Here is a 12,920-nt window from a genome sequence, read left to right as displayed (position 1 = left end):
GAGGAGACATTACTGCTCTGCGCTTTTTTTTTCGTTCAGGAAACCTGTCTGTCTGAATAAATGAACTAAAGCTGCGATGATTAGAAGTGACAGGATGAAGAGGGGAAATCACGGTTTCTTTTTTGGCTTCACTGCCTCAGAAAGAAAAAACAAACTAGTTCATTAACTGAAATACATGATGCAAAACCAGTAAAAGTGTATCAACCTGATATCATAGAAATGTGTGAAAGGTCTTAAAAAGGCATGAACATCCAGCGGAGGGTTCAAAACGACGTGCTGCTCCCACCTGATGTGATCTCACCACATGTGACACATTTCAGACGCAGAAACCCATGACACAGACATGACATCTGAACACTGCACTGCCTGGTTATCTCTTAAGATTCCTTGCCAGCGTAACAGAAACTATGTCAAGTAGAAAGCCAGTCAGGATCCTTTTGACAAGATTTTGACAAGACATGAGATCCCTTTTGTTTTAATCATGATTCTCAGACAACAGACTCAAAGAAATGGATCTTCACGACAAGAAAATAATGTTTTACGATGCATGAGGACGGTTGAGGTCCAGCAAGGTTCAGGCACAAAAAACACCTGGTTAGATTGTTACTTGTTATAAAAGTGACTTGAATAGGAATAGAACGCCGTCTCTGCTGCAAAGTCCGGTGACTGTTATTACCAACCAGCATCCAACCTCGGATGCAGACGACCGTGTTTTTTGAACAGCAGTAAAAGTGGTGGATTCAAGTGGATACAGAAGACACCAAACCCTTCAGTCCTTTTGAGTTCTGATGAAAGATGCAACTATCTATATTTTTCCAGATCCCATCCAGTACACATCTGCCGATCCCGATGCTGATTCTGATTCCAGTTCTCCTTCCCGATGGTTGCTATGGCTGCTGTTGTTAGTGTTATATTTCAGGTTACATCATCATGTTATGTGGATCAGTGCTTGGATGCAGTATCTGATCTGGAACTAACCCCGGTATCCTTACCGGATGTTCCTGATTTGATATCCCGTCTCCGGTTCTTATGCTTTTTGTTACGGCACTATACTCTTTGATAACAATAATGATAATCATAAGTGCAGACTGTCTCAGTCTTCTTCCAAATCTGATTCAATTGCAGTCACACGGCAGAGGACACAGTAAAATGACCGTATTCTTATAGTGATTTTCTACCTTTATGGCACTCAAAGAGTTTCACAATGTTGCCTCTCGCACTCATTCTCACACACTGATGGTGAAGGCCGCCATGCAAATCACCATCAACCTTCTCATCAGGAGCTGCTGGAGGATCAGTGTCTTGCTCAAGGACACAGTAACCAAGTGTGCAGTTATGTGTGGAATTGGAAAGTCTGATTCATGTTGGTTCGTTGCACACGATGATGTGGCACATATCAGACATCAGTCAAGTTAAAAAAATGATTTATTCATTCAACGTAATCTTATACACTTGCATGTTTGCAGGGAGCCGGATCTCAAAAAGCAAAAAGTTTGCACAGACGGCTGAATGAGGTTGCACGCCAGGCAACTTATGTTGAATTACTTGAAACAAAAGCTAGAGTTCAAGCTCAACGTTTCAGCTTTCAAGCCCTTGTCAAGACGTATCAGACGTTAAAATGTTTTGTTTAAAATGATTTGGTTGTTTATTCAGTGACTGCCACTATTTCATGACACTGTTGAACCAAGGATTTTATGGTACTGGAGCGGCTCTATGGAGCAGAGTATATATGTTTCTGCATTGTGTGGAAACCTTGTTTTTCCTTTCAGCGTAATGGCAATGAAGCTTCTTCTATTTCGTATTCAAATTGGTTCATGATGTCTAGGATGAAGCAGTTTTCATTGTTTTGTTTCGCTGCATCAAAACGAAGCAGCAAATCTGAGACAAATTCAGAGAGCCTGCACACAAACTCATGCACATCTGTCCTCTCAGTCAATATTCACCTATACCAGCGTTCACGATTGATCTGAATAAGTGACTGTCTGAGTGACTGAATGCAGGAGTGGGTGAAACAGGGATAAATAATCCATGACTCCCCTCTTGTCTCCTCACCACCACTGAAGCATGTGAAGGCAACAGAGGTAGGACAGAAATTATTTATTCTTCAGGAAGTATTGATTGCGTGGTTGCGTCTCTCTGGGAGGACTCTAACTACTGTCCAGAGGCCAACACACTCATGTTTTGCTGCCTTCAAGGACCTTGATCATGCAGCTGACTGGACTGGACATCACTCAGAATCAACAAACACACATTTCTATCCTTAATTTTAAGATATGAAACCAAACCACAACCATGCACGCACCCAATCAATACTTGAAACACACAAGTTAAAGTATTTCATGCCTCCTGACAGGCTATTATTCACTTCCTCGGAGGAGATGGTGCCTGGAATAGCGATGGATACATTTAATCAAGTTGGTGTGAATCTCTGCTTTTTGACAAATGTAGCTTTACCGCAATGTGATTCACTTTGATCTCTTCCTGGTCGATGATAATAAAAGGAATCATGCTGCGATTTGCCGTGAAAATGGTCGGAGCAGAGTGGAAATTCAAAAACAGTCTTGAGGTGCCAATCTCCTGCTTTGCATCATTCCAACTTAAAAAAAAAGGAGGCCTTGAACTGGAGAGGAAGCTGCTACCTCAGATGTGGCTGAGGCCTTAATTCATGGGAAACATGTATTTCCTCAAAAATATCCACATAAAATGACCACCACCATTACTGCAGATACCAACAAAGACCTCCAGAGAGAGAATAGTATTGCTTTATGATGACTCTCCAAACAGTATCATTATGCGTTGCATTACATTAAATAGAAGCTGGTAATCTCCATAATCATTATACATTCAACAGCACTGCACTGAGGATGAGCAAACCCTTTAAAGCAGAGCGAGAGTGAGTCACAAGCTGCACGTGATGCTGTTTGATCCATGTCAACCTTGATGACTCTCTCTTCAAACGGCCTCTAATGTTATCAGGCTGTGCTCACTCAAAAAATACCGTTTTCTAATTTAACGTGCATAATCTACCGCGTTTCCCGGAAAAACGGTTAACCTCTATCATATTTTCAGAGAAGTCCCGTAATCCGAGTTTAATTTGATTTCATCTAATATTCTCTGATTTTTGATGGCACAGGATTTCTACAAGTTCGGGGGGGGGGGGGGGGAACTAATGCTGTTAGGGATAATTTCCTCGTACTGAATTCACTGTGACCATTTAATTTGAACTTCATTTCTCTCCTCAGCCAGGAGTAACTGTACGGCAACAGAAATCTCACCTGAGGGTGAAGTTGCTCAGCTGAGCCGAGCTGGCCATGAGTATGTAGAAGGTGGCGATGTCAGTCTTCTTCAGAGGTTTGGAGGACGTCCGTATGACGATAGAATTGCCCAGCTTCAGACGGGAAAGGGTGGCCATGCCCTTGGGCACCTGCAGAAGGCGCACACTCCCAATCCTCTGCATTGGAGTGACCGGAGCAAACTCTGCCTGCTGTTGTGAGCTTCCCCAGCGACTCCCATCCAGGGAGTTACACTTCCCGTTGACTTTGGGCTGGGCCTGGTAGTACAGCTCCACGGGATTCCCAGCAGATGGATCCTGCTTCTCCCTGCTGGTGCTGTCAGAACCTGCAGCAAACCAGCCTGGCAGAGGAGCCAGCTCAGCCATGCAGGTGCCCCTCTCACCTCCCAGGGTGCAGGAACCCCTCACCTCCTGGGTTTGCCAAAAAGCATATACCGTCACACACGGTAGCTCATCCACAGCTCCTTCCTCCCTGCCCCAGTCCCTCCCTGCCACGTAGAAGAGCACGCGCACTTTTGGCTTGGAGGAGAAGACCCGCGGGGTCAGCACAAAGGCCTGAATTTTCCAGTTAAAGGTGAAGACCTCCGGTGCTTTGAAGAGCTGCACAGACTGGACCAGATCTAGAGGCACAAGCTGCTCCGCGGTCATGGTGCTGTAGCTGGCGATGACAGCTGGCTGGCGGCTTGCTTTTAAGATCACAAAGGGCTGCGTGTGAGTCTGCATGCTGCTGTTCCTCATGAAATCCTGCCCTGCTTCGTTTAGAAAGAGGTAGTCAGCATCCCGCACCTCATAGCTGACTGGCAGGAAGATGGGAAAAGGCACTGGGCTCTTACTGTCACTCAGCTCTTTAGGACTCAAGTCTGGAAGGTAAACAAAGACAGTGACACAAGGCGTTACTGAAATCCATCTCACGAAACAGATATGAAACACTCAGCTATCCACTGCATTTGAGATTGAACTGAAAACATACAAAGCCACCTGATCAAATGAATTAAAGCGTTAAGGAGGCATCTGGATTCAAACCTCACTATGAGTGCAAATGAGCAACAAAAAACAAAAAAAAAGGAAGGTGGAATAGTCCGAAATTGTGTGCAGTGTTAGATTTTCACATTGGTTGTTGCTCTATCAAAGTGAATATGCATGAGCTGTTCTATATTACATCATCAGGGAATGCTGCAATTTGTTCTCACTTACATTTTCAAAAAGTATGAAAAGAGTGTTTACAGTCATTTCGCTTGTCGGGGTTTGTCTTTTTGTCTTCTTCTGCTGTCATGACAGAGACAGATTTGAGCAAATTTGTGGAGTGCTTGTCGCTGCCAGTTTGGAGCACTTTTTCCGAGCAGGGACGTCTAGCTTTGCCATTTACTATTTCATCTAGACTAAACCAATACTAAAATGAATTGTAGCTGGTGTGGTACAGTAGTTACGTGCTTTGGGCTGATGCTTCTAGTGATGATAGTACACATTAAAGTCAAAAATGTTTGCAGATAAGCATTAAAAATTCAGGAATTCACATCCAGTGCTCCTGTGACAAACTGGCCACATTTGTGACACTCACCAACACGGTTCAGCCGGCTTTGACCTTGTTTTGTGTCTGAAGCAGCATTCTCACAGTAATTGCTTGCATGACACAGCAGTTCAACTCAATGGCTTGGCTAAATGATTTCCAGAATGCTAATCGCAAAGAATAATTGAGCTTTCTCAAAAAATTACACACAGAATCAACTTTTTTGTACATTTGTCTCCAAAGTTTTGCTCCACCGGGAGTTTCATCTCTCACATGAATGATCTACTGGTGCTCCATAGAGAGAAAAGGTGGGATCTGATACATCTGGCACATGCATTAATTCAACCATCATAACGTGGGATTAAAATGGCTTTTCAGATTGTCAGCAGACAGTGAATATCCAGCCGATCCCCTGGGAAAAAACCCCTGAGCGGCATGAGGCGGCATCATGTGAAGTAAAGGCCCAGATTTAAATTAGAATATTGAACAAACAACATTATTCAGTGAGACGCAAATTTATATACCGTTTACTTTGACATTACAGAAGAGCGCTGATTACAAAGATTACTGCTGTACTGTTAAATAATCACACAAAGGATAAATGACCTTTTCATGATCTACCACACCAGGACTAGTATAAACAAACAAACAGACAAACAAACAAACAGCGTGAGTAGTCTGAGATGTGCTTTAAAAGCCTGATGTTGGCGGCAGACGTCACCCGGCCCAGTCTTTACTGAGCGCCCCTTTTGATAGAATTATAAAGATTATGGCAGCTGACCCGAGTGTGCACTGTTTATCTGGCTGCTAATTGCCCTACTTGTAGAATTGAGGACAAAAACATTGGTGTTTACTCTGGAGATGACAACAAAATGGATGAAGCTGTATTAAGTATAGTTAAAAACAGCTTTACATGAAACAGACCCAAACACAGTGTCATCACACAGGATTCAATCAAATATCATTCTATCAAATCATATCAAAAGTGAAAAGGTTGTGTAATCATGACAAACGATGCCGGATAGTGTGTCTGTCACTCAATTAGAAGTTGTTTCCCATGAAGAAGGCTCAGAGCTTTTTTATGTCAAAATCAGTCATCAAGCCCCCTTCGAGGGATTTGGCATTTGACTGGTCCGTCTATCACGGTCTCTCCTGCTTCGCATCATGACAGCAGAGAGCCTGTCCTGATGTCTGATGCTTCACCGCCACGACGAAACTGTGTCACAATCATGTCAACCCTTTAGAGGACAACAACAGCGTCGCGTTTGTTTGTTTTTTCTCCTCTTGCAGACATAGTCGGTCATGTTTGCAGAGGCAACTGAGAATGGAGCCGGGAACTGGGCCGTCTGAGCTAAGCCTAGCAGTGTCCACGCTGACAGATGTGCTGTTTAATACCAGAGCTGGCAGCCGATCCGGCTGGAGGACTATAAACTGGCAGCCTGTCTCCAGGAGGGAGAACGCACGGCCAATGTAGCAACAAAGTACTTTACATGCAGGCTCATCCCTTTACAGATGGGGCCGATGGTTCATCAGTGCCCTTCTCATGATTTCACATACTTTTACTTTTATGGAAATCATTATATTATTGTTATAACCATCTTGAAAGCCGCAACATGAGGAGAGACGTGAAAGACTTGATTTGTTTTAAAAAGTCCGGAAAAAGTAGCGATGGGGTATCGGATCGGGAATGTGGGTGCCGATACTGTTCTTCGCGGATCGGATATCGGAATGATGGTGCAGATCCATGAACTGACCCAGATTCTGCTCCCAAGCTCGAGCTGACACACGTCACTGATGCAAACAGTTCATGTAATTACTTTGGAAACTGTTCAAATTTAATGCATTTGTGTAGATATTTGCTCCTTTAATTACAAGCGCTGTGTGGTTTGCTGCAGCCTGATGCAACCTTAAACAAGATGCCAGTAACAACAATGAAGATGATGATAATCAAGAGAGAAGACCAGTTCTGGTATCGGAATCAGTACCTGCAAATGGGCATTGGAATCGAATCAGAACTGAGAGGAAGTGGATCGGTACATCTCTACAAAACACCTCAAACAAGGAGGGAAAACAGAAATAGTTGGGTCTCATGCCACGGATGAGAAGAGGGTGCGACCATGGCACCAGACAGCATCCTTCTTTGCCACTCTTATGAATCACAAACAAGAGGAAAACTCTCTTAACAATGAGGGTCTCCACTTTATCCAGCTGATAAAAGCAGATCCGTTGCACCAGCTGTTCCCGGCTCTCACATTACTCACGTTGAAGATTCTCCTCTTCCTCGGCGGAGTCAGAAAGCATCAGTGTTGCCATGTTGATGATACAGCATCCTCCTCTCCTGCAGACTAACAAGTTGGAGGCTTTATTCTATTTTTTAGTGGTTCGGTGGAGAGAAGTAAACATAACGTTCTCTGTATGCCGGGCTGAAATTCATATGTTGTTAATAAAGTCGGTGCTGATTCCTAAGTGGAAATGTTACCGTGCAAATCTCCACATAAAATAAACTAAATCCAAGCAAACTGCCACGGCAGAAATTGAGCTGCAGGTGTGGAATAATTGAGTGGATTTCTGAAATATATTTGATGTGTACATATCTCTCGTTCACGCTAGCTTGGCCTCTTGTATTAAGCAAATACAGTGCAATTCAAGTTTTATAGCTGTGAATTAAAATGGAAATGGAAAGTAATCATTGTAACCTTGACAGGTTTTTGTTCTGTGGTGTAAGTAATTACACAGTTCACTTTCAAAATAATGGACCCCATCACCAGTTTTACTTCAATAATCTGTGTTTTAACTATATATTGTGTTATATTTTGCCCTGCTCTGTATAAAGTTCCTCACTTCTTTTCCGGCAGTTTGTCTTCCTCACTATTTAAACTGCAATCAATCTTTGTATTATTAAAATGCACAAACTCGAGCAACCATTGTGAATTTGAATGTGCAGTAATGGCTTTTTACCATATGTGCAAAACAGCTTGCAGAAGTCAGATGACTCCCAAAAGCATCACGGAAGACAATAATGAATCTGCATTTTAATCAGTAAGCAAGAGATTACAAGGCCCTTTGTGTCTCCAAATTTCAGAACTTTTTGAACAAATGCATGTTGATATTTTGGATCCTGTAAGAAAGTATCAGAAGATGCCCAGATGTTAACAGCTATGGAATACTTGTAGCTGACAAAGGTTAAAGGTACAACTTCATGCAGTAAAACTAGAGAAAAGAGTTCAGTTCTCTGGTTGATTTGGTCTTGAAGACAAAGATGTGGATCTTTTAGACTCTTAGCAGGAGGATGCAGACAGCAGAGGAATGACAAGCTTTTGGTGCAGTCAACATTTTACTAATTTGAAATAACACTTTGACTCCAATTATCACTCTGTCTGCTGCAGCGGAGGATAGTAGTGCTAATTAAATCAGATGATCTCTGACACCTTCCAAATTTTATGAGCAGGATAAGTACATGTAACCAAAATATGTCAAAGAAAGCCTAAAACTTGCTTTGAGATCACTCAATAATCCATTGATTTGTTGTCATGTCCCTGTAGTGTCAGATATGTCAGTGAATTGTGTGCTGAAGCTGCAGAGAAGGCCTGATTATTAGCTCTTAACTCCCTCCACAATATCTCTACAATCTCCTTGTATAGTCAAAGTACATTAGACAGAATTATACCCCCGCCTTACATGCTTTACACAAACATAAGAAAGATGATGTAGCAGTGATCATACAGTATGTAATACTCTGGAGGGGAGGAAAGCGAGAGGATGGAGGAGAGTGATTGAGAAAGGCTTATGCCTCTGCAGTTATTGGTAGGGATTGCTGCGTCCAGTGACATTTTTAAAGCTGCTTTTGAAATGAAATTATTTCATCCTTTTATCTTTATATTTCAAACCAGATTGTGTTCCCTGGAAATGGCTTTCTAATAGGTGCTTATTAGCTCTACACCACAAGCGTTTGTGATGTACTTTCTTTTCTGCTTATCAAAGATCAGATTGTATCTTTCTTGTTGCCTCATTTCAAATGTGCTGCCCCGGTTTCCAGCAGATGTCTATATGGGACAATAATACCTCCCTGAGAGGAAGAAAAGTACAATGCATTAGGCAAGTTGTAATATAAACCCGTCAAGGATTTCACGTCTCAGTGATTTTATTCTAAATATTTAATATCCCACCTAAATATCAGTGCTGTGACAACCCCTTTGCTTCAAGTTGAAACATATGTCAGGCTCACTAGGATACTGTATCACTGTGGAGCAGGATGTAAGTTTGTGGCACAAACGAGGACGCTAATGCATTATTCAAACTTGTGGAGAAGGCTGTTTTACGGCTGGCATGACACTGCTGAGAATGAACCGTTATTATTAGATACTCTGGAGACACTATATGCATGAGATTCCAAGTTAATCCATTGTGCGTATGCGTTGTGTAAACCGCAGCTTCCCTGGAGCAAATACACTAAAACAGCAAACCAATTACGCCACTTACCTTGTGGGAGAACCGCTATTATCGTGGTGAATATTATCTGTAAGATCCCCCAGCTCTGGCAGTAGAGGCTCATTTTGGCACCGGTTCGTTATTCTGTGAGTTGCCAGTCTCCTTGGTTCGCTCTTGTTTCAGCAGATTATGAAGCGCGTCGTTTCATCCATCCCTGCAGTACGCACACTTAATATAATCACACCTGTTGGGGTAAATATTGTAACGTAATCCGTGGTGCAGGTAACAGCGGGAGCGCACGGATATCTGCTCATCGGTCGGTCCACATTTGTGCGTAAAAGTTACGCGTAACGAGCCTGGAGATGTGGCTCCTGGAGATTTTGTGTCCGGTCAGAAGATGTGGAGATCTTTAGATGAACCAGCGCGACGGAGACGTGTTCAGGCTCTCGGTTCTTCCTCTTATTAGAACTCTAAAGCGAATGATCTCAACAAGTCCTCCAGATTCAGTCTGCCGCCGAGTCTGGGACTCTGCGGAGCTGTTAGCAGATCACCGACTGTCTTGTGCGCAATCCTCAGGGCACTAAACTCATCATCTGTCACAGTTCATCCGCTCAGGAAAGCGCGTCCACTACGCAGCTGGTGGGATTAACCCTGCGATGGTTTGACTAGAATGCCAGGAGACGTTAACGAGTGTGTTTTGTATCTTCTCTTTTTTTGATGACTTGTTAATGAGGAACATCGCGCCTTTCAATTACTGTATATCTTCTCCGGAATCTGTTTGGTGTGAGATTGTGGGAGCAGATAAAAGAAAGAAGACTTCGTACCCACGTAATAACTTTTTATCCGTGTCATAAAACCATGTCGGGTTGGCACAAGTGGATTAAGACATCCTCAAAAAATCTTTTAAATCCCTATAAATCTCCATCGGTGAAGGCTCTCTTTGCTTAATGTAGCATTTATCATTCTAATGTTCAACAACCTACACGGAGGGGAAAAGCATCACATAGACCCTGACTGGTGGACATTGTAATAATCTCAGTTTAATTTGGAGCGGACTCCTGTCGACATGGTTGCATCACACTTGCCTCATTAAAACATCTCATTCAACATTTAGGAAACATTTGGTGATGCCGCACTTTTAATGACACTGATGTTGAGCAGCGGCACCAGGGAGCATCAGGTGGGTTTTTAGTGCCCTCTGATGGTTAAGAGGAGTTTCTGTGTCAAGTTGAGGTGAGTGACTATTGTTGCTTGCACCCAGTTGCATCAGAAATGATCAGGTTTCCAACTCATTTTTAGCTCATTTTGTTAAAAGGGGAACTTGATGAGTACAAGAGCAGAAGCTTAATATTCATGCATGTGCTCAAGTAGTTTTTCTTTTTTTTTAATCAGGTGCTGCGTGCAAGGGATGCTAACACTTTCGGCTAAACTTTTCAGCTTTGTGGGGAACTTCTGGGCAGATTTGATGAGGAAGGAGTGTCCATCATCCTTCAGGAGCAGGTAGTTTTTGACAACTCAGTGTTTCAACATTTACTGACACTTCACTCCAACTAATAGTTAACAGACTTGTAGTTATGACTGTAATGGGGCTTTATTGACTAATTAAGAGGATTAACCAACACATCAGTGCCTATTTGTCACAATGGCACCAGGAGACTTGAGGAAGTTGCTACAAGCTGCTGCTGTGTGCATCTTTGAGCTCCTCCCTAACACTGCAGTACAGTGATAAGCAGCAGCAGCAGCAGCAGCAGCAGCAGCAGCAGCACTTGTGTGTTGGGGTTGCTCCAGTATGCAGTAGTGAAGCCATGGGGTGATTTAGATCCTTCCCCTATTTACCTACTCCTTACACATGAAAAACAGCACAAACACAATGCATTAAGAAAGGCTGTGAAGATTTATCCTCCCCTCCAAAAAAAAAAAAAAAAATGGTGCTGAAGTTGTAGTTGTGCAGCCATAAAACCACTCGGTGTTCACACATGCATGCATATTCCGACAAACTCGCAATCATGAAGCGGGAGAGTGTGTAAAGAGGACACGAATACTTGTAATAGATGCATTGAAGCAAAAATACTTCATGAGATTCAGCTGGCTTTAATAGAAGAAAGTAAACAGAAGTACCATTTTCCTTTGCTATGCAAATTAAACCGTTTTGACTTGAATTGACAACTGCATGGTTGAGTAAGCCAATCTTTATTAAAACAGTGCAGGCGTGCTCCTGTAAGGCAATAGCTTTTTAGCCACCTTATGCAGCACACAAGGCAAATTACTTGTCAGGAGTGTCACGCATTCCCCCATTTAACATGACGTTACGCTGTTCAAGAGAAAAATGAATTTTGTGACCGAAGAAGCATCCAGACTGGCTTGCATACACAGAGAAAACATCTGGTGAAACCTGTCAGGAATATGTTATGAACACTTAAAGGACAAAAAAATAAGGCCCTCGGATATGTGAGTTGAGACGCTGACGCAGATGGATGTCACAGCAGAGATGTGCTAGAGTGCGGAGAGCGGCCATAAACTGGTGATAGATGTGAGTGCCATGAGGAAGGGAATGTGTTTTCAATGTACATCATCCCTCTAGTTGACAGATAGCGGTAGCGTCTGCTGAGGTGCATTTAGCCACACACAACGCTCTAATGTCCCCAATCTCATTTTCACTGCAAACCCAGAAAGTGAGTGCACTAAAATGTACATGTCCCTGCAACGACGCTGTCGCTCACCACAAACAGTGGTATATAGAGTTACCTTCAGCGTGCTACTGTTGCGCTGTCTCTGCTGGTCTTACATGAGATCTTGGTGCGCAATATATGTCAGAGTGCGCTGTGAAACTTTGTCTTGATCTTAAATTCCAGGTTCTAGACCAGACTTCTTTTAGAAAATCAGAAGCAGGATCCAAGAACAGGCTGTCCATTCAGTGTGCAGGCTGGACCCAGCAGGAGGCAACAGAGCCGCTCCACATTGCTGACGACTCCGCTGCTCCTCTGCGGTTTGTCTAAATCCACCGAGAAGAGGGAGCATGCAAGGCTGCAGACACATGCCTCGCAAATATCAACGTTCAACGCATCACATCAGGTTTCCTTTCTAACAGGCTGATTCTCACTGACAGCAACAATGCGACCACTTTGGTCTCTTAGTTTTAGTCCAAACACTGAGTCGACCTTCGTGACTAAGCCATGGCTACGGTGGTGTGGAACATGGAACCTCAGCTGGAGTTGTGACACTTATACATATGTCAGCGGGGTGCATATGTGACGGGCATCTATCTGCTGCTCTTGCACGCTCCCCCTGTAGGAGCCACCAGCGAGGTGAAGCTCTTTTTCCTGCCAGGCTGGTCTCTGCTGGCATGTAGCTGCCTTTTGCCATTTAATCAACAAATCATGAAGTGATCCTCTCATGGAGAAATAAAATCTATTTCTCATAAATAAATCACGGCTCTAATTTTCCTTTGACTGGCCTTAAAACGTGTGCAGACACACATAGGGATGACGTGTTTTAGCGAGTGGTGACATCACTGAGGATAAATCAACGGTTATGCAGGTAGAGCACAATAAACAAATCTGCCGAAGGTGTTTAATCACCTCAAAAGAAACCCTGGCATTGTTGTGAACACTTTCGCTCTTCAGCTACTATTCATAGGATCGTCCAACAAACAGGCCTCATACTTAAACTACTGCAGTGGTTCTCAAACTTTTT

General features: G+C 43.2%; 1 protein-coding gene across 3 annotated transcripts in view; it reads right to left on the bottom strand.

Annotated features, from left to right (window-relative positions):
* LOC147260629 (transmembrane protein 132D) overlaps positions 1–10,232 on the bottom strand; it is a 31,593-nt gene extending 21,361 nt beyond the window's left edge. For all 3 annotated transcript variants that reach the window (XM_086207311.1, XM_086207312.1, XM_086207313.1), the window contains exons 1-2: positions 9,279–10,232; positions 3,276–4,152 (exon numbers count right to left, since the gene is read on the bottom strand). In XM_086207311.1, the coding sequence (XP_086063437.1) occupies positions 3,276–4,152; positions 9,279–9,351 (950 nt within the window). In that variant the 5' untranslated portion in view covers positions 9,352–10,232. The remainder of the gene's footprint in view (positions 1–3,275; positions 4,153–9,278) is intronic.
* Positions 10,233–12,920: the final 2,688 nt, after the last annotated feature.

Source organism: Aulostomus chinensis, chromosome 6 (assembly GCF_037954235.1).
Source record: "Aulostomus chinensis isolate RoL2024-O1b breed Wild chromosome 6, RoL_Achi_v1.0, whole genome shotgun sequence".
NCBI lineage: Eukaryota > Metazoa > Chordata > Actinopteri > Syngnathiformes > Aulostomidae > Aulostomus > Aulostomus chinensis.
The sequence above is the reverse complement of the archived record's forward strand: the minus strand, read 5'-3'. Positions and strand labels throughout refer to the sequence as shown.